At 54.3% G+C, this 25402-nt stretch overlaps 1 protein-coding gene across 1 annotated transcript in view; it reads left to right on the plus strand.

Annotated features, from left to right (window-relative positions):
- The first annotated feature begins 7124 nt into the window (after positions 1-7124).
- Positions 7125-25402, plus strand: part of KIAA1614 (KIAA1614 ortholog) — a 41005-nt gene continuing 22727 nt past the window's right edge. Inside the window, exons 1-4 of the mRNA XM_032393200.1 lie at positions 7125-7359; positions 9040-9983; positions 10708-10771; positions 19993-20136. Of these exons, the coding sequence (XP_032249091.1) occupies positions 7307-7359; positions 9040-9983; positions 10708-10771; positions 19993-20136 (1205 nt within the window). The 5' untranslated portion in view covers positions 7125-7306. The remainder of the gene's footprint in view (positions 7360-9039; positions 9984-10707; positions 10772-19992; positions 20137-25402) is intronic.

Here is a 25402-nt window from a genome sequence, read left to right on the forward strand (position 1 = left end):
GAAGAGAGGCCTGAAACACATCCTTCCCTAGAGCCTTCAGATGGAGCATGGCCCTGCTGAGACCTTGATTTTGGACTTCTGGCTTCCAGAACTGTGAGATAACACATTTTTGTTGTGTAAGCCACGCAGTTTGTGGTACTTCATTACCACAGCCCTTTTGAACTAAAACAAATACATAGATCAATTCTGGAGGAATTGACATCTTAACGCTAGTAAGTTTTCTGATCTATGAACATGGTATATTCCTCCACTTATTCACATGTCTTCAATTTCTCTCAGTAATGTTTTGTAGTTTTCTTTCCTTTTTAAAGATTTATTTATTTATTTATTTATTTTAGAGAAGAGAGAGTGTGTGAGCAAGGGGGGGGGCAGACGGAGAGAGAGACCAGCAGACTCCCCACTGAGTGAGGAGCCTGACATGGGCCTCGATCTCACGACCCTGAGATCATGACCTGAGGGGAAATCAAGAGTCGGACACTTAGCCAACTGTTTTGTAGTTTTCAATGCAAAAGTCTTGCTAATGATCTTTGTCAGATTTTATTCCTAGGCACTTGATGTTTATTGATGCTTTTACTCATGGTACTTTTTATAAATCTCACTTTCGACTTGTTTGTTGCTAAGTATATAGAAATGCAATAGATTTTTATATATTGATTTTGTAACCAGAAACCTTGCTAAATTTACTTCTTTTTTAAGAGCTTGTAGTTTCTTTTGGATTTTTCTATAATCATGTAATCAGCAAATAATTTTATTTGTTTCATTATTTATGCTTTTTTTTCTTTTTCTAGCTGTATTGCACTAGATAGGGCTTCCATTACAACACTGAATAGAAGTGGTGGTACTGGATAGCCTTTCCTTGTTCCCAAACTCAGGAAAAGTGTTCCATATGCCACTACTATCATATTAGTTATATATATATATATTTTGTAAATTCCCTTTATGAGATGAAGAAAATGTAGGATCTGTTTTTATACTATGTGCATAAATATACTATGTATACTATGTACATATACTATATACATACTACATATATATACTATATTCATTATGTTACCTTGCTCTGATTATTTGTTTTGGCATCAGTTCCTCTCTATTTTAATTATTATAAACTTATAACACAATTTTGTATTTTGTAGAATAAGCCTCCTCTCCTTTCCTTTTTTTTTCTTTCCTTTCTTTCATAAAATCTTTTTAAAATATTCTTTCCTATATGTGGAATCTTGACTGAAACCACATTTAAATCTTTAAATTCAATGAAAATTTTCATCTTCATAATATACAATAAGTGTTGCGAGCACTGAGTAAGTATTTCTCCATTCACCCAGGTCTTCTTTCACATATATAGTAAAGTGGGGTTTTTTTCATATAGTTTCCATATTTTTAAAAATTATGAAATATGTTTATGTACATTATTTATATACTATATACTACACACATTCTACATATGATATGTGTATACATATAATGTACATTGTAAAGACTAATAAAGTAAACATCCATATATGTGCCGCCCGATTCAATAAAGCATTACCTCTGCCTCTGGAAACCTTCTCCCAGTTGTCATCTGCCATTCTCTTCCCACACTGAGGAAACCACAATATAATTATCTGTGCTAATAATTCTCTTGCTTTCCATTAGTTTGACCCCATACGCATGGTATGTGTCTCTAAAGAATGTACTGTTTAGTTTCATCTGTTTCTTTTTTCTTGCTCTGTTTGCTCAGCAGCCTGTTGTTCTGTGTAGTTACCATTTGTTCATCTTTCGTTGATCTCTAGTGTTCCATTTTACAAATATACCAAAATTATCCCTTCTACTATTGATAAACATTTGGATTGTTTCCAGTTATTTTGTATTGTGAACAACGTTGCCATTAATTTTCTTGTAAATGTCTTTGGTATAAAGGTTATTTCTAAATGAGCTATTACTTTTCTGGATTATACTCATATTTCTTCACAGTCTTTCATATGTCTTATGCAAATGACTGATATATTTTTGAGAATTTTCTGTCTTTTTTCAAGATGAAAAACTGTCACAAACATGACTTCAGGTCTCAGTCATGCTCCAGTATTGTTCTCCCTGAATCTGCTTTCATTTTGTAGATGAGAAAAGTGATTCGACCAAGATGATAGTGATTGCCGACAGGCAGGTTAAAGCCAGGTGTCCTCCCCTCATATTGATGCCGCCACCCACAGAGCAGGCCTGGTAGATTAGGAGGGAGAGTATTAAAATATTTTCCTAATCACAGTCATTTCCCTGTGATTAGGATTATGAAATGGAAAGCTGTGGTTTGGGCTTGGACATGGGAACAGATGCCTAGCAGAGTGAGGGCAGATGTGGGGCATCAAAGGCAGTGAAGTCTGAAGTCCTTTTCTCCAGGGAAGGTCCCTGTCCAATCCTGGGGGACGCCCTGCCCAGTAGCCTGGGGAAGTGGTTCAGGCTAACCCCGGCCAGGTAAGAACCATGCTTCTGTTCTCCTTGGGACTAGGGCAATTCAGGCAGGTGGGGCATAGGAGAGCATGTATGTGTTCTTGTGTGTGTGTGTGTGTGTGTGTGTGTGTGTGTGTGTGCGCGCGCGGGGGTGCTGGAGTGTGCAGAGACGTGTAACAAGGTGGTTGCTCTCTGGAGGTGCCCAGTTGTCGTGTTGCCTCAGTGTATGTATTTCTGGGATCCTCTCCCACCCTGTTTGTGCTTCTCTCTCATTATCTCCTCCTCTCTCCTCCCCCATCCATTTCTTCTTCTGATAGCTCTGTTATCTCCTGATTTCCAGGCTCACTCAGAATTGAAGCCTAAAGCCCCTACCCCTGTCTGTGATCAGTGAGCACTGGGGGAAGCGGGAGGAAGGGCGGGGGCAAGCAGGCTTGGGCATCAGGTGAAAATGAGTGGCAGTGGAGAAACCTGGGTGCTGGTCCTGGCCCTGCCAGGGACCGACTTTCTCACAGACCCTGAGGCAGGACTGGCCATGTCGAGCGAATGAACCAAATCCTTTGGAAATGACCTTGATCCTTTTAGCAAGCAGTGCTGTCAGGCAGCCCTACATGGTAGGGATTTTTTCTCTCTTTCTTTTAGCTGCCTGGCATTTAGTCACTACCTTTTATGTGGCAGGCACGTGGTGGGGGCCGGGGACACAGATCCAGATCAGGAATGCTCAGTGACGTGGCAGTGTGATAAACGGTCCGGCAGCAGCGGGCCCCCGGGGCTTTAACCCAGGGTAGGAGGCCCGTGGAAGGTACTGGGAAGACTGCCCTGAGGAGGGGCCATTCGAGCTGTGTGGAAGGTCTAGTAGGAGACAGCCAAATTGGCACGTATGTGGAGGGAAGCAGGGTGTTTCAGGCTGAAGGAGAGCCTGGGCAAGGCCGGTCAGGGGAGCTGGAAGCGGGTCCGTGTGGCTGGCGTGCGGGATGGGCTGTGGGGCCGTGAGCTGAAGCCGGAGGCCCCCAGGCCTTACGAAGGGTTTGAGTCTGAACACAGGACATATGCTTGTCCAGGCTGACTGGGCCTGAAAAGCCCTTGGGAAGCCCATTAGGAGGCAGACTCCCGGGCCTTACTCAGCCTACAGAGTCAGGATCTCCACGAGCAGACCTTGGAATCAGCCTCTCACCAGTGTCCCAGGCGCGTCCACACAGGCCCAGGTCACACCAGCCCTTGGCAAGTGGCGGGAGAGTTCTAAGCCGGGGGGAGACAGGTCCCAGTGCTCTCTTGGGCCTCTGCTGGAAAGAAAAGGGAAGAGCCTGACGGAAGACCCTGGAGCTGTGAATAGCATCCCCAAGAGCCACTGACAGGACCAGTTGGCTCTGTGTGCTCCTCAGACCATGGACCCACGTCCAAGACAGGGGTGACCAGCTCCTCAGGCAATACAGTGGAGCGATGGCAGAGGTGTCCCTCCCACCCCAGTCCCACTCCACCCACCTCTAATGGTGTGACCTTGAAGGACCATCTCTCACCCATCCCTTTATCCTAAGTGAAACCCGATTTCCACATCCAACATGGCTCCTTGTTCAAAACTGTGTGTTCAGAGCCTGTTGAGGGAAGGCGGGGAGGAGGAGTGAGAAGTGGTGTTTTCATCCAGGCTAAGTGGAGGGAGGCTCCTTGGAATGCTGGGCCTCCCTCGCTGTTCAAATGGAGGAAGAAGGCTATGTGATTGCTACATCCCATGTATTTGTGTTCCTCCTAGATTTCTCTCCAAAACATGGCAATGAAGGATTCTGATATACAGGACATAAGGTAGTTCTCCAGTCCAGAAAGGTGCCATGCTCAAGGTAGCCCACCTTCCAGGGACTCCCACTTCACAGGACAGTGTCCAAGCTCCTCACCCGGACACCAGATGCTCTCCAGCGGGCCACACCACCCCTGCCTTGCAGCTTCAGCCCGGCTCTTGTTTTCCAGTGTGACTTTTACTCATAGTAACAATGGAACCAGGCAGTTTCACACCTGGATGCCTGTGTTTATGCTAATCTGTCTGACAGAAATGGTTCTCCCACCCCTCCCCCTCTGTCTGGCTAGCTCCTGCTCTTTCTCCATGACCCGGCGGTCCGCGATACCCCTCCCACCCAACACACACCTCGGTCACACACCTCAGCTGTTCCTGTGAGCCGACCATACCACCACCCTGTGCTAGCCTGATTGGGGAGCACGTATATAGAAAGTTTCTGTTTCCCTCCCCGGCCCAACTTGACCAGAAATTCCTCAAGGACCGGGCCTGTGGTGTTACATTTTGTCTTTCCAGTGTCTGGTGCATAGTAGAAACTCAATGGATATTTGCTGAACCAAACAGAATCCAGATGAATGAGAAATGCCTTCTGATGCGTGAATGTTGTGATAAATTAATAGCTTCTGAGGATATGCTTGTTGGTATTTGTAGATGGCTTTTCAAGCCTCTGTAGAGATGTGACACCCATCCCCCTATATTAAGTGTAAAGTAACAAATTTAATGAGTAAACTGAAGGTGATTATTTGCATCTCAAAAGGTGGGGGGGGGCAGGTTTCCTTTAAACATTAAGCTTTTGCTGGAACTTTCAGAAACTTGCCTTACAGATCATTAACTTCTGGGGGTGGGGAACAGGAGTCATGAAGTTACCTCCAAGAGTCTGGGTTCTGAGATGCCTCTGAAAAGAGAAAGCAAGGCAGAAGATCTTGGAGCCCCGCAGGACTGGATTCGGGTTCTGACTAGACTAGCCGTGTGGCCTCAGGCAAGTCCCTCAGCTCTCTATACCCCGATTTCCTTATCCCTAAAGTGGAGATACACTACACTCACTCGGTGGGATTGTTGTAAAGATCTAAAGGATCCTATATGGAGTCTCTTAGCTCGTAGAAGTTTCCCAGTAATGGTAAGAGTAATGTTGTTGGGTTTGACATTGCACGTGGACGAGAGGAAGGGGTCTTACCAGGTTTCCAGAACTTTACCTTGGATTGCCAGAGTAAGGAAGGCAGAAAGTATCCAGACCGGAAGGGCCAGACCGCTGCTGCAGCATATTTTTTGTCTCACAGCACTTGACAATGTTTTGATTTTTTAGACTAACTCTTTCCATGCCGAACATGCGCATGCAGAGTGCTGCCCCCTCCCCCCGTGCGGTGTGGTGGAGGTGAGGGTCTTGAACTCTAGAAAGCATACCACTTACGAGCTCCGTAATCTTGGGAAGATCACCTAACTCAGTTTCCTAATCTGTAGAAAGGAGACAATAAACAGTACCCATCTTTTAGGGTTACCATTTGAGATAAGGAATGTAAAGTGCTTAGCCCAATGCCAGGTGCACAGTACCTCCATAAATCCCCGTATATGGTATAGTATTGTATTATGGAGGAGTCCGTACTAAGAAACGGCAGTAAGTGCCCTGTTGGAGGAACAGCTTGCTCTGGGAATATGGAAGGAGGTAGGGATTCACTTGCCAGAGCACTGACCCCGGACTTTGGAGACCGGAGAGCTGTGTGACCTTGGGCCTGTTCTGTAACACACAGGGTTTGCCCTAGATAATCTCTCAGGTTCCTAAATTAGCCCAAGGCCAGTCCAGCACAGCTCCCCAAACAGCTGCTCTCAGGCCTGGGGGGCTTGAGCCTTGCCCAGATGCCCCCACTTACAGGGTAAGTCCTCCTCACTCAAGAGCCAGGCCTCCCCCAGAAACCATCCCTCGCCTCCACCCCTGCGCAGGCACTTAGCAAGCACACTGTGTGGTCCTGTTGCTGTGCCTGTCATCTAGATGGTGACAGTAGCACGCCAGTACAAATAGGAGAGCAACCCATACTTGAGTGAGAAGCTTGTCGGGCTGAAGGAACAATGAATGAGCACTTTTCCCTTTGCAGAGATTTCTGGAATCTCCTGGGTCCTAACTCTCTTACTGCTTCCTATCCTTTGTTGACAACTGTTTGCAAAGAGGCGAGATTCCTTTATCTCCCTCTGGGTGGAAAGAGAAAGAAAGCTCCGTTGGTTTGGGCCACAGGCTGCAGGGAAAAACCTTTGCTGCTACTTCCTCCCAGGTGTGGAAAAAGTGACAAGGTCTCTTCAGGAGGCCCCAGGGCTCTGAGAACCGGTCCCTATCCCAGGGGCTGGCAATGCAGGTACCAGGCTCTCCCGCTGGCAGGGCAGGATGAGGGAACCCGCCTGCACTCCGGGTACCCTTGCGCCTCTGGAAAGCAGAAACGAATGACCTTGACCTCTGAGGCGAGGGCACCTCGGAGAGGGCGGCCCGAGTTCTCTGGAAAAGTTGTCTAAACAAAGGTCATTTTTTAGCTTCCACCCGGAGGGCCGAGCCTCCCCCCAAGCCGCGGGTGTAGAGTTACACGCATCCCCCCGGAGCCGGGGAGGAACGCGGTGTCTTCCTAGCCTTGGCTCGCGTGGAGCCGGGTCCCATGCCGCGCGCGCCCCGAAGCCTCGCCAGGGCCCGCGCCAAAGGGTCGGTCCCGCGGCGTCCTCCGAGCGCCCCGAGCCCCCTCGGTCCCCGCGCCCGGGCCCCGGCCCCGCTCGTCCTCCCTTGCCCGGGACGTGGGAGCCCGCGGCCGGCCGCGCCGGGAGCAGGAGGCGAGCGGAGGGCGGCGGGGGCCGCGGTGGGGGCACGGGCCCGCTCCTCCAGCCCCTTCCGCCGCCCCGCCTTTCTGCCCTCCGCGCTCCCTCTCTCGGCTCCCGGCCTGGGGCGCGCCAGGCTTGGCCTCTCCCCGGGGCTGGCAGAGCCGGGAACGAGCAGCCCATGCCGCTGCCTCCCCGCCCGGGCCGCGCCCGCTTCCCCCCGCGGACCCGCAGGCAGGCGGCGGCCCGCACCCCACCGTGCGGCCGGAACGGAGGGCAGAGGGCCGGAGGAGGGCCGCGCCGCTCCGCGGGATGGAGGGGGTGCCGGAGGCGGCGGCGGCCCGGCCCGCGGGCGGCGGCCCCCAGTGAGTACGCGGGAGCGAGGCGCCGGGCCGGCGGGGGCGGCGGGGGGAGCGGAGGGGATGGGGGGGGGGGGGGGTGCCGGCCGCGCGCGGCCTCGGAGCGGACCGGGGCGCGGGGAGGCCGCCCTGCGCGTCCTTCCCGCTTCGGCCTGCGGGAGTCAGAGCCGACCCTGGGCTCGGCCCGGCCCGACAGGCGGGCGGCTCCCCGGAAGGCTGCCCGTGCCCCGGGGAGCCCCGTGCAAGGCTCGCGTGCTCGAAGGGCTCCAGGCCCGGGTGCCCCGGGAATGAGGTTCCAGAGCCTACCCGTCAGAAAGTTCTTTTCGTCTGGCTGGCCTTGCCCCGAATCCCCTGCTTTCTGAGCTGAACTTTAGAAGAGAGGATTCGGTGGCTGGGCTGCAGAGAGAAAGTTGGTAAATTCCAGATCAGCTGGTGGAGGAAATGATCTCGCCCTCCTGAAGATACTCCTCATACTTCACAGGCTTAAGGCTGATGTGACATTTGCACTATGTATGAATTTTGCTTTATGAACTATGTACATTCCTGAAACATGTATAAATCGAATTGTAATAAACGACAATAGAGGGACTTGCCATTTCAGAGAATCCTGTGGTGAACTTTAGTTCATATATGAAGTGAAAAATTAACTCCTAATTTGTAATTTATGTAAATATGAATTTTTATACATGCAGTTTACTTCTAGTGAGACATATCTAAATGTATGGTGTTTAGGGAGCTTTTTCTCAGAGAGTGGGGTAAATACTAGTGCACTGATCCACTTGGTGAATAAAATCCCATGCTCACTTTCACTCTCTGTGAGGACATTGACATCAGCTCCGCCACCAAGGAGCTGTGTGATCCTGGCAAGTCACTTAACCTCTCCAGACTGGATATTCTCACCTACAGAATAAGGGGAGTGGGGGGTAAGTGATCACCTGATCATTGAGTGCTTTGAAAGAGCCACCGGCCTTGGAAGGAGATTTGCATTCCAAATCCAGCCTTCTTTCAGCCCCTGTGTGACCAGATCTCTGTGTGCCTCAGTTTCTCCATCTGTGAAAATGAGGAAGATAATCCCCTTCTGGCAGAGTGTGTGAGGATCACTAGAGAGAGCGTGTTTGAAAGCTCTTGCAGGCCCACCTGCCACCGAGCAGACGTGGATAGGAGCTGGTGACTCGTCATGGCCACCCTTTGCGCCCAGCCCCATGCTGCTGACCTGTGGCTTGTACACAGGGAGGCACCTTCAACCCTAGTTGTGTTGAAGATACCCTGTGTGGTATCTTCCCGAAGTCCCTCATCCCCTTTGGCTCCCCTTAAAAAAGGAGGAGCTTGTTAGCTCTTAACAGATGTTGACATCCTCCCCTGAGACCTCCTGTCAGCAAAGACAAAGGCCAGGGCCTGGGAAATCTGGCCCCTGTTGTCACTCTGGTCCACATTAGGCTGTTGTTTGAAGCTTCATTGTGCCCCATCTGTAAAATGGGGCTAGAAAAACTAGAACACTGCTCAGACTTGGAAGAAAAAACTCAATAACTTATTTGTGCCATCCAGTGATTTATACTTTTCAAAGTTCTGTCCCCAGGTTCTCATCTGCACAAGCTTCAATACCAAGGCACTTTGGGGACCCAGGAGGTTGTTGGAGCTACTAGCCACATGCTGGGTCTCAGGAGCTCTGTCTGTTTTCTCCTCCAGAGGGACCCAAATAGGGAGCAGAACAACCAGCGCCATGGAGATGACCTTGGCTGTGGAGAGAAGTGTCCCTGAGCCACAGCTGGATAGTGGACACCTCCCAAGACCCTGTTCCTGCTCTCTGGAAGACAGAACACCCAGCCTGATGGCCCCCCAAGACCCCAGGGCATGGGGGATACAACTCCCAGGTCCCTCTGTGCTGGAGTCCAAAGTGAGGGCCTTGAAGGAAAAAATGATGGCAGGCAAACAGGCGGTGAGCCCCGGCCTCACTTCACAAGAGCGGCCATCCAAGAAACCCAAATGCAGGCGAGTCAAGGTGGGCGGAGCTGGGCCTCTGTCGGAGGGGTCTTCCTTGCCGGATGCTGAGGGGGTGATCCCTGCTCAGAATCTGCCTGATGGGCAGCTGGACAGCGATATCAGCAAGGAGGAATCTGCCCGGAACGGGGGTCCCAGACCTCCCAGGCCGCCTTCTCCTGGGCTGGAGTGCTGGAACGGGAGGAGCCCGCGGCCTCCAGAAGCAGTACAGGCCTTGCCCAACAATGAGAGGAGTCTGCTGCCAGGGCCTGGCTCTTTGCAAGAGAACCCTGTTCACAGAGTCACTCCAGGCCGGCCTGGGGGCCCTGGTCCTTGTAACAAAATCGCCCACATGCCCAACCTGAGGAAAGGAAGGTCATACGCCCTTCAGGATGACCTAGTTACAGGAGGAGACCTGGACAGCTTGTCTCTGACCTGCGAGGAGGACTTTGTTCCCAGGCCAGCCTTGCTAGGGGGGCTCTGGCGAGCTGCAGAGCTGGGGGCTCTGGGCACTGGGGGCAGTGCCTTATCCTTGTCTGATCGGGTGGAGAGGAACCGCCTTCTGCTGCAGGAGATGCTAAATGTTGGGGGCCAAGACCCCCCCAGGGTGGGAATCCCAGCCTGGACTCCACCCTGGGACAGAGGTCTACCAGGTAAGGCTCACTCTATAGGTCTGGGTGGTGGGGGCCAAAGGAGGGAGTCCAGGAGGAGACGAGGGGCAAGAGGGTACCCGTGGCGGGGTGTGGCAGGAAAGGGAGAAGGGCACAGCTGCCGGCCATCTAATTCCTCAAGATGTCCTCTTATTCTGGGCTTTGACATAGATTCTTTACCACCTCACAGCTAACCTGTCTGCTGAAGACCCCCATGGCCCCCCAGACCAGCTGGAAGCTACCGTCAGAGCTTGGGGTGGTTTCTCCCCTGTGGCTTACAGCCCTCTCTGGAGTGGCTCTCGGCACCTTCCTCTGGTGACCTGCCCCCAGCCCCCGGGGGAGCTCAGTGCCTCCTGGCGGAAGCCCCACCCGCAGGGGGCAGGGTCCTGTCAGGCTTCAGCTCCGCTGGGACGTGTAAATGTTCGGGCCTGAGGGAGCCTTCTTTCCATGCTTCCCCCCCACCCCCCGCTCCAAAAGTCCATTCCTCACCCCACACCCGAGAGGACCCACGCGGTGCCCCTGGCCCGCGGCAGCGCCCCCCAGCTGTAACCATGACACGCTGTGCCTCCACTTCTTGGGCTGAGACACAGAGCGGGGTTGAGTGTGTCTCGGGAACAAGCCGCTCCTGGAGACAACTTTCTTCCTTTCTTCCCGGTGTTCGTTAAGTCGCAGCTGAGAGCCCGGTTTCTGACTCTGCCCTGAGCTCCGCTTCTATTCTGTGTCCTAGAGCGACCAGCAGGGGACATGGACTGGGACTCAGGCATCTCCCTGCAGGACTCGGACCAGAACAGGTGAGAGCCCACGGTGCACACGTCCTCTCCTGCCCTCCTCGCTGGGGTCCCCTCGTTTGCCCGGCACCAGGAGAGTGGGAGTCCTCGAGAAAGCAAGAGGCAGGCAGGACCCCCTCCCCACCCCGCACGTCCACCCCCCACCCCCCGCCCCGCCACCGCACCAGCAGACCAGTGGACAGCGGGCCACTGTGGGTCCTCATATCTGAGGCCCCATGGAAGGTGTCAGCCCCCCCAGTGCTCACAGGTGCCTGGCCACTGGGAGAAAACCACTGGGCACAGGACACAGGGCCAAAAGCACTGCCAACCACCTGCTCTGCGTCCCTGGGCATCCTTTCCGCGGCCCTGGGCTCAGTCTCTTGATCTCTAAGGTGGCCCAAATAGTGTCTGTCTGGTTTCCTTCCCAGGACTGTGGTGAGGCTAACAGGAGGGAATGTGTGAAAATCCTTAGGGAAAGTCCACAGATTGCAAAGCGCTTCCCCAGTGCCTTCCCCACCCAGGGGGTCTGCTGGCTCCTGCAAAGGAGTTCACCTCCGACATCGCACGGTCACAGACCAGTGTCTCTGGGCGGTTGGCTCAACGGCGTGCTCGGGGCCGTGGGGCCACTCTCCGGAGTGGGCAGGGTCCTGGCAGGATGTGCGCTCCGTGGGTGCCTGCTCAGAGGTTGGCCTCCGTCTTCAACGAGCTCCTGGCCCCGGGCGCACCGGGCTCCGTGTATCCAGCAGTGCAGTGACGTCACTCGGTGAGGGTCTCCTGGCGCCTGTGGGGGGCAGAGGTCAGAGTTGTTGCTTCTTCATTCCCAGGCCATTCCCTGCAGAAATTCCACTTCAGTTGACCTGCCTTCCAGAAAACGTGGATGGGGCCCCCCTGGTCCTGCTTTCACAAATCGAGGGCTGCCCCGATTCAGGCGATCCAGCTTCTGCTTGGCTACTGGCCTTTGCTGTGGCCTTGGCCAAGGGCCTGGTGGAGTGGGGGCTTTCTGGCTCCTTCGTCCCTCATTATTTATGACTTGGAATCATAGTGGGGTCCCCTCTGCCAGGTCCCTACATAGCCCGACCACCATATGGAGGAGTGTGACTGCAGAAAGGACTGGTCCTCAGTGACACGCGTTCGTCCTCCCTGTCCCCTCCTCCTTGCCTGGGGAGCCCATGGAGGAGGCAGCTGGGGCAGATGTACCGCGTGTCCTGTGACATGGTGCCTCCTCTTCCTGCAGCTGCTCCTGCCCCCCACCTCTCACACCCCACCCCACCCATGCCCCAGGCTGGAGAGAGGCTCCGCCCCAGCATGTTGCCCCTGGGGGCTTTGTCCAGAGCTCACTGTTGAAAGGAGAAACCAAAGCTCCCGACTGGCTTATCGGATAATAAGTAATAAAAATGTCCAGTTTAGAGGAGGAGAACCTCAGCTGTGGTGGAGGAAGGGACTCCCCCCACCCCCAAGTCCTGTGAGGAGATGGTGTTTGTGTAGAATCCTCGGGATGGGGATTTCTGGACTATTGTTTAAACGCCAGGCCACCCGCAGCATTTTGGGGTTCAAGTGGGGTATATGTGTGCGGGTGTAGGATGTGTAGGTGTGTGCATATATGTGTGATGGGCAAGCGTGTGTGTGTGTGTTGAGGAAGAAGGTGTCTTCGTGAGCTTTAGGACTGTGGCCAGCAGCTATCTGGGCATAGAGTTGGCATGGGGAAAACTTTGTCCTCCGGAGTGCCCCACTGACCTGCAGTCTACAGTCAGGCCCCGCCCGAACAGACACCCAGGCTGAAGGGCCAGGGAACATACCCTAGTTCAAGGCTGAGAGAAACATCGGCCATGTCTTGAGGCCACCTTGGGCAGAGCGCCTCATTTGGTTCTATTCTTGAGTCTCCTGGGCAGAAATTAAAGGAGTCCCTAAGACACTGCAGGCTCTATCTGTCCCCTGAGGGGGATGGATTTATTGATGCCATTTCCTTCTAGCTGAACTTCCCAAGAGACCTCTAAAATAAGGCCTGCTTCTCTCAGTTCTGTAATCCAGGAGTGCCAATGGGACCAGCATCCTGGGGATTTAGTGTCTGTACGGAGGGGCCTAGGGCCCTGGGCAGTGGCGTGTTCTGACGCGGTGGCCGTGCATCTTGGTGGCCGTCCTTCATGGGGTCAGGACATGCTCTGGCAGTGAGTCCTCTGATCTTCTCTGAGAGTGTGACGAAGAGAAGGTCCTGCCTCACACTCAGGTCCAGCATCAGTGCCTTTCAGGATTGCCATCATATATCCGTTTGACCACATTAATCCTTGTCTGCAGTTGTTACTGCTTTGCATGGTGATCGGACAAGAAGCTCATGAAATGATGGTCACTGCAGAGCCCGAGACAGTCGTCACTGTGTGACGGGGGGTGGGCGGGAGGCGCAGGCCGGCCTGTTGGGGGGTAGGCAGCGGGAGAGTCGGCCTTGCAGGTGGGACACCTGAGATGTTACAGGGACACCAGAGGAGCCCTGGGACCCTAGATGCTAAGGGCCGACTGCAGAGGAGACCTCCGTCCCCTGACCCCGGGGTGGGCCCCTCTACTGCAGGGCAAGGGAAGGTTGAGTCCTAGAGAGCTGGAACATGCCGGTGGCCAGTCCTTCCCTCCGGAAGGCCGTGCCAGCCCTGCCCTTCTCCAGCCCCTGTTGTGTGCCAGGGCCTGTGCGAAGTCTCTGCCCACATTCTCACTTTATCCTAATAACTAACTGCAGGGCTTGTTCTGTTTCCCTGACAAAGAGACCCCTCTGGGGAGAGGTTAAGTGACCTGCCCAGGGTCACACAGCTAGTAAGTGCGGGAGCCAGGATTTGCAGGCACCGGGGTGTGTGCTCTAACCCTTACACCACACTTCCACAGCTGTCCTCTCTGTGCCCCCCAGGCTGCTCCTCGAGTTAGGGATCTGGGGTCTTCTGCCTCCCCCAGTGCCGCCGAGGTGTTCTCGAGGATGGACAAAGAAGGGGAGGTGACAGTCCCCAAGGGCTAATCTTGTTTCTCTCCCAAGCCACCGTTGAGATGATTTGGGGCGTAGGCTCTGGTTTGGGGAGAGGAGGGGTGGGAGGTAAGCACTTCAGAGAGGGCAGATGGGGGCCGGTGCTGTTGGCCACCTGTTCACAGACGGACTGGGAACTGGTCCCGTCAGAGACAGGAGCGGGAAGGAGAGTGCAGCGGGCGCTCTGCTCAGGGCTGGCTCGGCCCTCTTCCATCCTTAGCAGCCCGTGGGCATCCCACCCCAACTCCATGAAATGGCCAGGACCAGCTCGGCCTCTTCCCTCTCTTGAGGCTCTGCGAGAGCAGATCAGGATTACAGGTCGCCCTAGGACCCCAAGTTAACCCAGCTTGTGCAAAACATATGTGAAGCCAGAGGTGCAGCGGCAGTCAGGGCAGTCCTCACCCCACGCCCTGCACCGAACGGGAGTCGGGAGCTGAAAGCACCCAGCTCCGGGCGGCTGCGGGTGCCAGCGCGCCCCCTTGAGGCCGGCTCGAATCAGGACGTCCGTGTAGGAGCAGTGCTCCGGATCAAGTGTGTCTGCAGGGCTTTAATGATTGCTCCGCTGTGCGCAAAATGGAGAGAAGAGGGTCTCTGGGGTGGTGTTTTATTTGTGCTCTGCTGATGAAGGAAACTCGGAGGATTCCCTAGGTTGTTGACCGCCGCCCCCCCCCCCCCCGCCCCGCATCCCTGTGGCAGAATCGTGCCCATTTCGGAAGCTGAGGCTGGAGGGAAGCTCAGTCCCGTACATGCCCCTCTTCATGAGAAGAGAAGGCAGAGTGCCAGCCCACAGCCGCTCACACCCTGGTGGGTCGCAGTTTTCCGGCCCCTGCTGGGATTGCTACAGGTCAAAACTCCCTGCCCCAAAGCAGTTCATAGACTGTAAAGGGAGGCAGGGAGGGAGCCCCCAAGAATTTCCGAGGCCTGGCCTGTGGCTCAAGGGTTCAGGCCCACAGCTGCGAGAAAATCTCCGGCTTGTTAAAAATTAACATATTAACTCGCATTTCTGGAGAGCATCCTGTGAGCCAGCCACTGTGTCTGATTTCAGAGGGAATTGTCCGTTTGTGCGCTCACTGCCGTCTTTGTCTGTACCAGCTTTAGCCAAAGTTGTTGCTGCTGGGTCTCCTCCTCGCGCTCCTTGGGGACAAAAACTATGCCAGTCTTCTCTCTGGGGCCCCGTGCCTGCCAAGTAGCTGCAGGGAACAGGCCCTCAGGAAACGTTTGGCAGAGGCTCACCGGCAGGAGTGTAGGTGGGCTTGATAAAAGCGGGATGGACGCAGGAGAGGACACCCCCGGGTGGGTGGGACCCGCGGGAATGCTTTCGAGAAGGCTGAAGCGGCATGTGTGGATACTACAGGATACAAGATGGGAAGGCTGGCTCTCCATTTGTGGAGAGCTTTGGAATTGAGATTTTAAGTAGGGCAGTAAGAAGTGGAGAGACTTGCACCATCTTCTAGTAAACTGCTCGCCCGTGTTCCGATACCGTGCTCCCGGTTATAGGCTTCTAAGTCCTGGGTGGAGAAGGAAGGACGCTAACGCTGGAAGCCTTGACGCACAGCTCGTGCCCCCTGGAGCTTTCATGCCACGCCATTTCCACACTCCCGTACACGCCACACATGGAAATCCCCCGGTGGCCCCAGCCTCTGCGAATACAGAGGCTGTAGAAAGCTACTTTCCCCTCGACCGCCCGTGGGGGGTCGGGCTGACATTCAAGAAGAGGAAGCCCTCCTTTCTGGCCTCTGGAGTTGAGCCGGCCACTCTCCCTCCTACTTGGGGGTGTCTCGGGCACCTGCCTGCGCACACTGAGGCCAGGCAGTGCTGCCCAGAGGGGCCGCCGCCAAGGAGTTTGTTAGCCTTCAAGAGGGCAAGAACAGAGCCAGCTGCTGTACTGTCCCCAAGTAAGAAGCTGGCGTCTTGACGCCACTCGCCGGCACCGGATCCTTTTCAAGGTGTTAAATGAGACGGGCGCCCCCCGCAGCAACCATTCTTGAGCACGCCCACTCTTCCTTCTCTGTTGAGAAGTTACCTGTTTATTCTCTGGGCAGCAGCTTTCGTCAGCCACCAGACAGTCTCCTCTGGCTCCCCATTCGCCGGATATTGCCTTCTCTGTGAAGCCCTGTCGAGCTGTCTAGAGTAAAACCCCGGAGCCTTCTGGAGCTTCAAAACGGTTTCCCTTCCAAACGTACCTTCCCCTTGCAGATGACGGCAAGGTGATCTCTTCGGCAGGGATTTCAGTTCGAGGTTAGGGATTCCATCCTTTGTTCATAAGGGGGAGAGTTACCTAAAAAAAATAGCACCCTTAATAACAGCAATCGTAACAGTGAATGCTAACTAACACTGATCGAATCTCACCCAGTACCCAGCTCTGCGATCAGCTCCTTTAAAAGGAGCTCAATCTCACTTATCGAGTGAGCCCTTCGCTAGCAGATGAGGAAACTGAGGCTTAACTCCAAAGTAACCTACCAGGGTGACCCACTTGTAAGGGGCAGCCCCGAATTAGGACCTGGTTAGGCTGCCCCAGAACCACGCGTGGAACCCGCACTCTGGCCCCAGCCTGTCCGTGTCCTGTGATAATGTCCCCAGGATAGCATCCCGCCCTCAGGCCACACGCAGTCAGGACTCAGTTTCAGGCCTGCCTTTCTCTTCCCCTCCCTCAGGGAAACTGCACACAGTGTAACAGCAAGAGAGCGCGACCCTTGCTCATCTAGAAAGATGGAACAAGTGTGGGGCAAGAAGGTTTATATATGTTCTGTATGCCATACATTCCCCTCTACCCACTGCATCCTGGAATCTGGGAAATGTCAGATCTCTTTATATTCCAAATTATTTCCCTGACTCGTGTTCCTGGGATGAAAGGGTGAGACCCAGACTTGCTGGAGCTTATTATTTTAATCCAGGATTATGATGGCTGCAGAAAGAGGCCACTCTGTCCTGCTGACCTCCCTCCTTGGCTAGGAGATGAGTCGTGGCTCTCCTGACTCGAGATCTCGACCTGTCTGGCCATGAGGGGAGCTGAGGTCAAGCTAAGCCTGTCTCTCCACCAGGAAACTGGCTTAGAGGGACAGGCCAGATGGGGGCACATGCTACTACCTTTGTCCTTGAAATCAGCTTGGGACACTGGTGGTTGGAGGGGCAGAGAGAAGGGCTAGAATACCCCTGTGGTGCTCCGGTTGTCCCCAGCAATTAGTTCCTTAAAAAAAATTTTTTTATTTATTTGTTTATTTGAGAGAGAGAGAATGAGCAGTGGGGAGGGCAGAGGGAGAGAGAGAAGCAGGCTCCCCGCTGAGCAGGGAGCCCATTGTGGTGCTCAATCCCAGGACCCTGAGATCATGACCTGAGCCGAAGGCAGACGCTTCACCACCTGAGCCACCCAGGCGCCCCCAACAATTAGTTCCTTGTAGGTATTGCTGCTCCTTGGTGACTAAACCTCTGTGATGTGAACCCCCGGGGAGAGGACCTCAAAATCCCCCACCCAACCCTGTGGTCCACCAGACTACCTGGCCAAAACCTGGACTCACAGGGTAGCAGTGCGAGTCTACGCGCCTATCCAACTCCCACTGTTCACAGATGGGAGACTCAGGCCCAGGGAGGAAGAGCGCTCAGCCATGTTATCTCCGTGCCCCACCCGCTGAGCTAATGAGGCCCAGACATGCAGATTTTCGAGAGAGTAGCAACGGTGTCTGTTCTAAGATGGAATTGCCTCAGCCTCGCCATGCGCCGACGGCCCCAGCCCTTCCAGGAAATTTCCACAAATGTGGGAGCTGAGATGGTGGGGTATAGTCCGTGATGGGAAGGAGTTGGCTCTAGGGCTGTGTGCCCTGGGCAGAGGCCAGGGCCAGGCGAGACAGGAAAGCCTCGCTCGGATGGAAGAGTCTGAACCTGTCAAGCTGGCAGGGCCGGCACCCCGCCAACAGACCAGCACGATGCAGCAATGGTTCTGGGGTGGGCAGTCAGGCTGGGAGAGGCTCGACATCCCCCAGCACTGCAGCCGCTTGCCCCCCCGCCTCCCGGGAGGAAGAGCCCTTTCCCCTGCACGGGGCTGGTCAGGGCCAGGACTGCCTGCCCTGCTGACCTTGACTGCCATCTGTGAAGGTGGCTGCCACGCCCCTCCCGGCTCAGCTTGCTACTGCGCGGACGCCTTCAGGAGCCTAAAAAGCCTTACTTTTGTAATCAGTGGAGAAAGCAGCTTTGTCTGCCAGGAACCAAAGCAGGGCAGCTGATGAAAACAAAAAAAAAAGGAAAAAAAAAAGAATTAATAGCTCCAAGTAGAAGGAGCAGAAAGGAAGCAGCAAAGCTGGAAAATGGCTTAAAAACCTGGGGGCAAGGCCAGTCCTGGCAGCATCTGGCCAGCTGCCTGGGGGCGCTCCTGCCTGCCCACCAGGTCTTGTGACAAATGCCCTCCGACAGCCGGGGAACCACACTGTCACCGGAAGGCTCCGAGCGTGGGGGCCGGCGGCCGGCGGCTGCAGGGCGTCTCTCGGGCTGGTAACCTCATTATCTGTGCTGTGGGAGCAGGAGCCCCAGGGGGCACAGCTGCTCTCAGCAGAGGGTCGGAGAAGCTGCCTGCTTGGGAAGCTGTGCAAAGCGAGGCCTCTCCTGCCAAAGGAGGCTTCACAGGGCCACAGGCCTGGAGAGTCACTTTCACGTCACTGCAGTAAACCCTCCTGGTTCCAAAACTGTGCCTGGGCCTTGCCAGGGTTCATATGCACAGATGGTGCCTTTATTCTAGCAGTTCTTTTTTTTTCCCTTGAGCTCCAAAGCAAGGTTAGGTGCAAAGCATGAGCAACAAAGAAAGAAAGACGAAAGCAAACAAGAAGGGAAGAGAATAGGAAAGAAAAGAGAAAAAGAAAGAACCACAGACTGCCTGAGCTTGTCCAAGGATATCCCAAGGGGGTCTCAGAATTATGCCATTTCCCACTCATATCTGTCATCTGTCATCCAGGAAACTGTTTGGTACCTTCCCCCAGTCAGGCCCCTTTCTTGGGGTCACCCATGCGGCAGGCGAGACAAGGGATTTGGGGGGCTACCGTCTGAGATCTAAGCCTGGCTGAGCCTCTACCTGCCTGGCTTCTCTTTTGGTGGATCCTCCCTGGTGAGGACAGCCCAGCGTATATGACAGTGAGGACAGGGGCAGCCGGGGGGGATGCTGAAGTCACGTCAAAGAGTGTGACTTCAGCCACAAACACTCTCAGCCTGTCCTGGGATCCAGGGACAGGAGGAAGGAGGAGACAGAGGGTATGGGAAGGAGACCGGAGGCAGTGGGGCTGGCGATCGTCTGCTTTGCTCTCCACTGCTGTTCGACCTTGAGCAGTGCGCCAAATGTTCCTGTCTGCTGCGGAATGGCCTCATCCGTCAGGCGGAGAGCACACCTGCCCTGGGTCAGCCTGGCTGGGGAGAGGGAGCTCGGTGGAGAGAAATGGCTTGTCAGTGGGGGGTTGGAGGCTGCCGTTATTCTGTACCCTGGCGCGGGCTGTATGTCACCGTCTGCCAGACAGCTTTGAAAAAGGGCCTCGGCTCTGGACTGCGGCTCTGGACTGGCCTGGGAGGCCGCACATCTGGTAGGTGGGGAGGGCTGGTAGAGGACCCTTATTTTTATGAAAATCGAGCCATTGGCTGACTTGGTGTGGGTCCAGCGTAATTTCTCTGAGCCCTGAGCTGGTGCCTGACGGGTTTGGATTGGGACTGAGGCAAGCAAGCACCAGGATTTATAGAAATGTCATTACCCCCAAGGAGCAGAATGTGACGGGCTGAGGCCGACTCCTCGTGTCTGCGGTGGGGGCTTGCATGGGTACGTGTGGGTGCAAAGAGAGGCAGAAGGAGAGAGGGAGGTGATGTGTGTAAAGACCATCTGGCTGGGCACAGGCCCAGTCCAACAACGCCGGGCCCTTCCCCCGTCCTCCCGGATAACTCCCGTTGCCTGCCCAGGGAAGGAACAATAGAATAATCTGGAGATTCCCCTGCCCTTCTTAGATCCTCCTGGGATCTCTGCCTCCAGTCCCTGAGCAGATGTCCAAGGTGGGCCAGCTCCCTGGACGTGTCCGAGATGCTCAGGGCCATTGCTCAGACTCCAGGCCCCAGACCCCCGGCCCCAGGGTCTGGAGCCCTCTGTGTGGGAGCTGGACAAGGAAGGCTGCACATGCAGGGCCTTTTCCGGCACAGCCGAGCTCAATGCTGTTAAAGCCCTTCTAATCCGTGTTATTTTCTTCTAATCCCTCCCCCCGCCTGCTCTGGCCTGTGGGCCACCCTGCAGGACCTTTGGTCCCAAGCCAGAGTCTGTGCTGAGCCCCAGGCCTGAGGAAGCCAAGCATCTGCTGCAGCGTGCCCGCATGAAGGCCAGGACCCGGCCCCTCCGTGCCAGCCATGAGATCGTGCCCGCCATCGCCCAGGGCAGCCGGTGAGTGGGCCCTGGCCAGGCTGGCCTAGGAGGGCTGTGGCAGGGAGAAGAGGTAGGATCTAGCCAAACTGCCGCTGCTCACTCCTCCCTCTGTCTATGTGTGTGGTTCCCACGCCAGGCACTTGATTTAACTCATTTAGTTGCTCAACACACCTTGACTGAGTGTCAAGTGTCAAACATTGAGTCGTCAAAGATGAACGACACATAATCCAAGCTCCCTGGAGGGACAGATGTCACGGTCTCCAGGGAGAAAGACAGGCACACAGATCAATACAATTCTGTGGACTGTGGTGTAGGAGAGGTGAGACAGGCATGCAGGGCAGGAAACCTGAACCTCCACCTGGAAAGGACAGCAGAGGCTCGAGAGGCCGTGGCTGCTAAGTCGGGGCTTGAAGGAGGTGTAGACCTTCACTGGGCACATGCTGGAGGCCGGGGTGAGCATCCCAGGGCAGAAACCCTGAGCAGAAACACTGCACTCGTGTGGGAGGGAGGGAGTGGCTCGAAGGCCAGAGAGCGCAGTGGAGGCCCGTCAGGGAGGCCTCCAGGCCTACTGAACAATTTGGATGTTTCCAGGAATAGCTAGGAGGCACTGATGGATTTTAAGCGGGTACATAGCATGATCACACACGCATCTCAGTAAAGCTGTTCTGGCCGCCGGGTAGTGTTGGATCTGGGGGCCTGGGGCAGTGAGGGGGCTGAACTGTGGTCCTGGTGAGATGTGACAGGGACGAGGCTGTGGAGACAAGGGATTGCCAAGAGCCAGAAGCAGGCGGGTTTACTGAGGCAGCAGAGCAGTTAGACTGGTTAAGACTCCGGAACCAGACCACCGGGTTTGAATTCGGGCTCTGCCACTTACTGGCTATATGCCTTTAGGGAAGCTTCTGTGCCTCAGTCTCACACAGCAGAGCTGGTGCTCCTGGGTGGGCCTGACTCAGAGCTGCCAGCCCGTGCCACAGTGGGCCCGCCCCAAAGCGGGACATCTGTGCTGTTGAGAAAGCCTCTGCTTTGGTCACCATGATGGGTACGCTGGCTCTGCTGGTTTCCATCGCCATGTGACACTAGAGGGAGTGAGGATTCTCAGTGGAACTGGACCGTATGCTCTTGGATGGGAACGCTGAGCCCGCTCACTGAAGGCTGAGAACTGTCATGGCGCCACTGAGGTGACTCCAGCATGCGCAGAGGGCTGAGGCCTGCCTCTGGGTTCAGGGTCATTGCGACCCCTAGGAGAGGGGCTCAGGAAATCCTAAATCCTGGCAAGCGGTGCCCAACAGGCTACCCTTTTATTTCTACATCTGTGCCTTGTCTCCCTCCGCTTGGAGGGCGCTAGTTAGGAATGGGCATGGCTTCTTTGGAGCATCCAAACTATTATTCTCTGCATGTCTATGGCCCCCAGAGCCTTAGAGTTACACAGAGCCCTCCGTTCCACTTTCTGTAGATCCTTAGGCTGGGTTTCATAGCCGCAAAATAGTCAAGAGGACGATTTGCAAAACAGACGTGACTGCGTAAAGGTCCTCCTGGACACCTCCTGTGCCCCAGATTCCACGAGCAGCTCATAACAACCCCAGTCACTGACCTTAAAGTACGTTCCCTTTTGTCAGGCTGTCCCCTAGCCATCGAAATGCTATAGAAATGCAAGGTGACCCACTTTAGCAGCTGCTGTGTCCAGAAAGAATTACTTCGACTTGGCAGCACTGGTGAATCCTCAGAGGGTGTAGCTGAAAAATCAACACCAGATGGCTTGCTGCAGATGCTTCTAAAGGTTATGCTTGTCAGAGCACCCTGGAGAGCCATGCTGAGTTCCCAGGGAGATGCCGCACGGGCCCCAGGCCTGAGCTGGTTGCAGGGCCCCCGCACCCTCCCCTGCCCTCAGCCCAGAGGCATCCCTCCTTCCAAAGAGCAGCTCGGTAGGAGACGGCTGGAAGAGTGGGGGCAGGCAGACCAGTCTCCAGGAGGCCTTCTCTAGCCTCAGTCTGGCTGGAGGTGGCTGGGGCAGGCCCGGACAGACAGGCTTTTCTAGGAGGGGAAGAGGTAGACGGAGCTGCATTTTCTGGCAGCAAACCAATGTAGAAATCCAGCAGCTCCTGGAAACACAGGCTCTTGCCATTTGGGGGACAAGCACACCGAGGTTGGTGTTCCTAATACCGGGAGGGCAGAACATGCCAGCAAGATGCAGAGCCCAGGAGGGGGGCACCACGAGTGCTCTTGTCCCGTGTCAGGTAGTGGCTTCGTTAAGACTGCAGAGCGTGTGTGGGTTGCACTGATTGTGTGGTTAGGACAGCACTGCTACAGGAAGTGGGCCTCCAGAAGGGGCTTCTGCTCGCTGGGGTGCCTCTTGTTCCTGGGGGCGGGGAGGTGATGCGGTTTCTCTGGCCAGAGCCTTCCCTTCCTGGGCAAGAATGCTCTGGAGAGCTGACCCAGGAACCCCACATGGACAGCGACCCCTCGGATCCTGAGCTGCAGAAGAGACACGGGGTGCAGGTGGGGTCCTCAGGGGCCAGAGCTCGGGGCTCCAGGGCCTTCACAGGCACCAACAGAAAACTGTCACCAGCTCAGGGATCACAGGGACCTCCCTGGCCATGTTGAGACAAGCAGGGAGACCCTGAACCATCCTCACTAGGGGGCGATCCTAGCAAAGAGCTTCACGTCTCTGCCGCAAACCCCTCTCTGCATGCAGACCCACATTATGACTTCGGGGGTTCCGAGGCACTCTGGCCTTCTCTGGTCCTCCATAAAAAAAAGCTAGAAGTTATAGTTTACCACGGTGCTGGTTTAAAGGTATTATATATTAGAATGTTTGCTTAGACTTAAGAGTTTGTTTTCTTCTGACTTGAAAAGAAATTAAAACATTTTCATGGGTCCCTGGAAGTATCGTGGCCCATAGATGCTGTGGCTGTTGGGCCCAATGGGGAAACTGGCCCCGTGTGAATGTGAGCTCCAGAAAACAGGATGACTGACGACCCTGCAGTATTCCTCAAAGCAGCCATTTTAAGCACAGGCTCTGCTCAGGTTTCAAAGCAGGCAGAGCCACTTGCTTAGCAGTAGTTCTGTAAAAAAAAAATTCCTCCTGGAGCAGTGCTCATTAACAGAAAATACTGGAGTCAGGATTAGCAGCAGGTGTGCAGGGCCCCATGGCCCGTCGCATCCTAGGGCAGGTAAATATTTAGCCAACACCTAGCCTCAGCCTCCAGGCAGGCCCCCCTGTGCCTGCCCTGTGGCACTTTAAGCTGCATGACTTAGGAAGTGTTCACCCTTCCTTAGTATGGCACGGCAGGACCTTGGCTGTCGCTTGATTCCACCCGCTCAGCATTCACAGTTAGGTGACCAGCAGGCCTGTGTGAGCAGAGGCCTGGGGTGCAAGGTTTGAGCTGGTAGTCTGTCTGTCGAGGCACGGGGGAGGGAGGGCCTTAAGCTGTCGGCCACAGCTGGTTCCCGTGGGGGTTGCAGAGAATCAGTCCCAAAGAATTTCACTCTGACCTCTCAGACCGCCCCCTGATTCCAAAGACTAGCTTTATACATCATATTCCACACCCTCAGCAATCCAGACCGTTCCGATCCATCAGGACTGTGAGGCTAGTCAGGGGCTTTGCTTCAAGGCCCAGAGGCAGGGGATGGTTAGGGATGGCCAGTGACTCCCCCAGGGCACAGGTCGTGTTCACCTGAGCCAGATAGGCAATGCCTTTTACTTATACAGAAAGTAGAGCTGGGAAGGGCAGCCTGCCCAGTCCAGTAAATGCTATGTCTCTGTGTAGGCCGCTCTCCCCGCTGGCGGGCATGCTTGAATAGTAATTGTGAAGCATGTATGGTTTCTTCCCGCTGTTATCTGAGCTCCTTTCCTTTCAACTGTATACCATATTTGTCCTTCAGTTGGGTAGCTTGGTGAAGGAGGGGGTGAAGGAGGAACTCGCATGAGGGCAGCCTTTTTCAAAGCACTGGCATCCTTCTTCCAGAATCATTGAAGCATCCAGTTAGAGAAAGGATTAGTAAACCCACTAATCACCAACATGCATTTCATTATAATAAGCTGGAGTGTCCAGGCCCCTGAGCAAACTGTGCTCTGTACGGTATGCTATCGGAGAAGAGTTTAATTCTCTGTTTGGGGAGATGGGGGGCGGTGGGGAGGGAGAAGGTAAGGTTAGGGAAGGCTTCGAAGACACTTTGAGGACTAAAACCAGTAACGTAATGCATGAAGTATACCAGTATAGATCCTTGCGTATATGGGCGCACTTCTGGGCAATTGGAAAGAAGCCGCAGGTCTCCAAAATCCGGGCTCCTGTCTCCAGGTAGGACTAGACCACCAGCATGATCAGTGTCTAGTTCTATTTTTGTGGTTCCATCTGAGGGAGAAAAAATATCCACAGCTTGCCTGTGCAGCTGCTCAGGTGCCGGTCAGCCCAGGAGCTGGGCTTGTGTGGCCTCTCCTTTCTGGGAAGGAGGAGGGACCATGTGGTCATGGCCGTGCCTTCCAGCACTAACATCCTGTGAGTCTGTGCTGACATATGAGAGGTACAGGTGTTCAGAGGAGGAGATATTGTCATGGTGCATTAGTCAGGTTTCTTCAGAGGAAGAACCAACAGGATGTGTGTGTGTGTGTGTGTGTGTGTGTGTGTGTGCGTGCACGTGCATACATATATATGGAGAGAGAGAGAGAGAGATTTATTTTAGGGACTTGACTCATGTGATCATGGCATGGTAAGCCCAAAATCTGCAGGGTAGGCTGGCAGGCTTCAGACTCAGGAAAGAGGAGCAACTCAAATCTAAAGGCGGTCTATTGGCAGAATTCCTTCTTGCTCAGGGAAGAGCTGTATTTGCGCTGTTAGGGCCTTCACGGATTGGATGGGGTCGACGACATCGTGGAGGGTAATCAGCCTTATTCAAAGTCCACCCATCTAAATGTTAACCTTACCCAAAAAATGTCTTCACAAAAACATCCAGAAGAATGTTTCACCAAGTAGCTGGGCACCGTGGTACCAGTCGAGCTGACACACAAAATTAGCCATCACACATGGGATGTCTATACAACAGGTAACATTTTAACAGATAGGATCAAATGCAGGCAGGTTGCCGGAGTCCAGCTCCAGCCGGCGTGGGTCTCTCGTAGGAAAGGACGGCGTCGGCGAATGAGGAGACACAGACACAGGATCAGGTTGCAAGCATCTCCTCCTGACAGCCTCGGAGGAACTTTATTTATATGTTAGGATATTTTTGTTTTTCCAAATCTTAGATCATTTTCTGGATTACAGCCATAGCCTTCTTTCATTTTTCCTTT

The sequence above is a fragment of the Phoca vitulina genome, unplaced genomic scaffold (assembly GCF_004348235.1).
Source record: "Phoca vitulina isolate PV1807 unplaced genomic scaffold, GSC_HSeal_1.0 scaffold71, whole genome shotgun sequence".
Taxonomy (NCBI): Eukaryota; Metazoa; Chordata; class Mammalia; order Carnivora; family Phocidae; genus Phoca; species Phoca vitulina.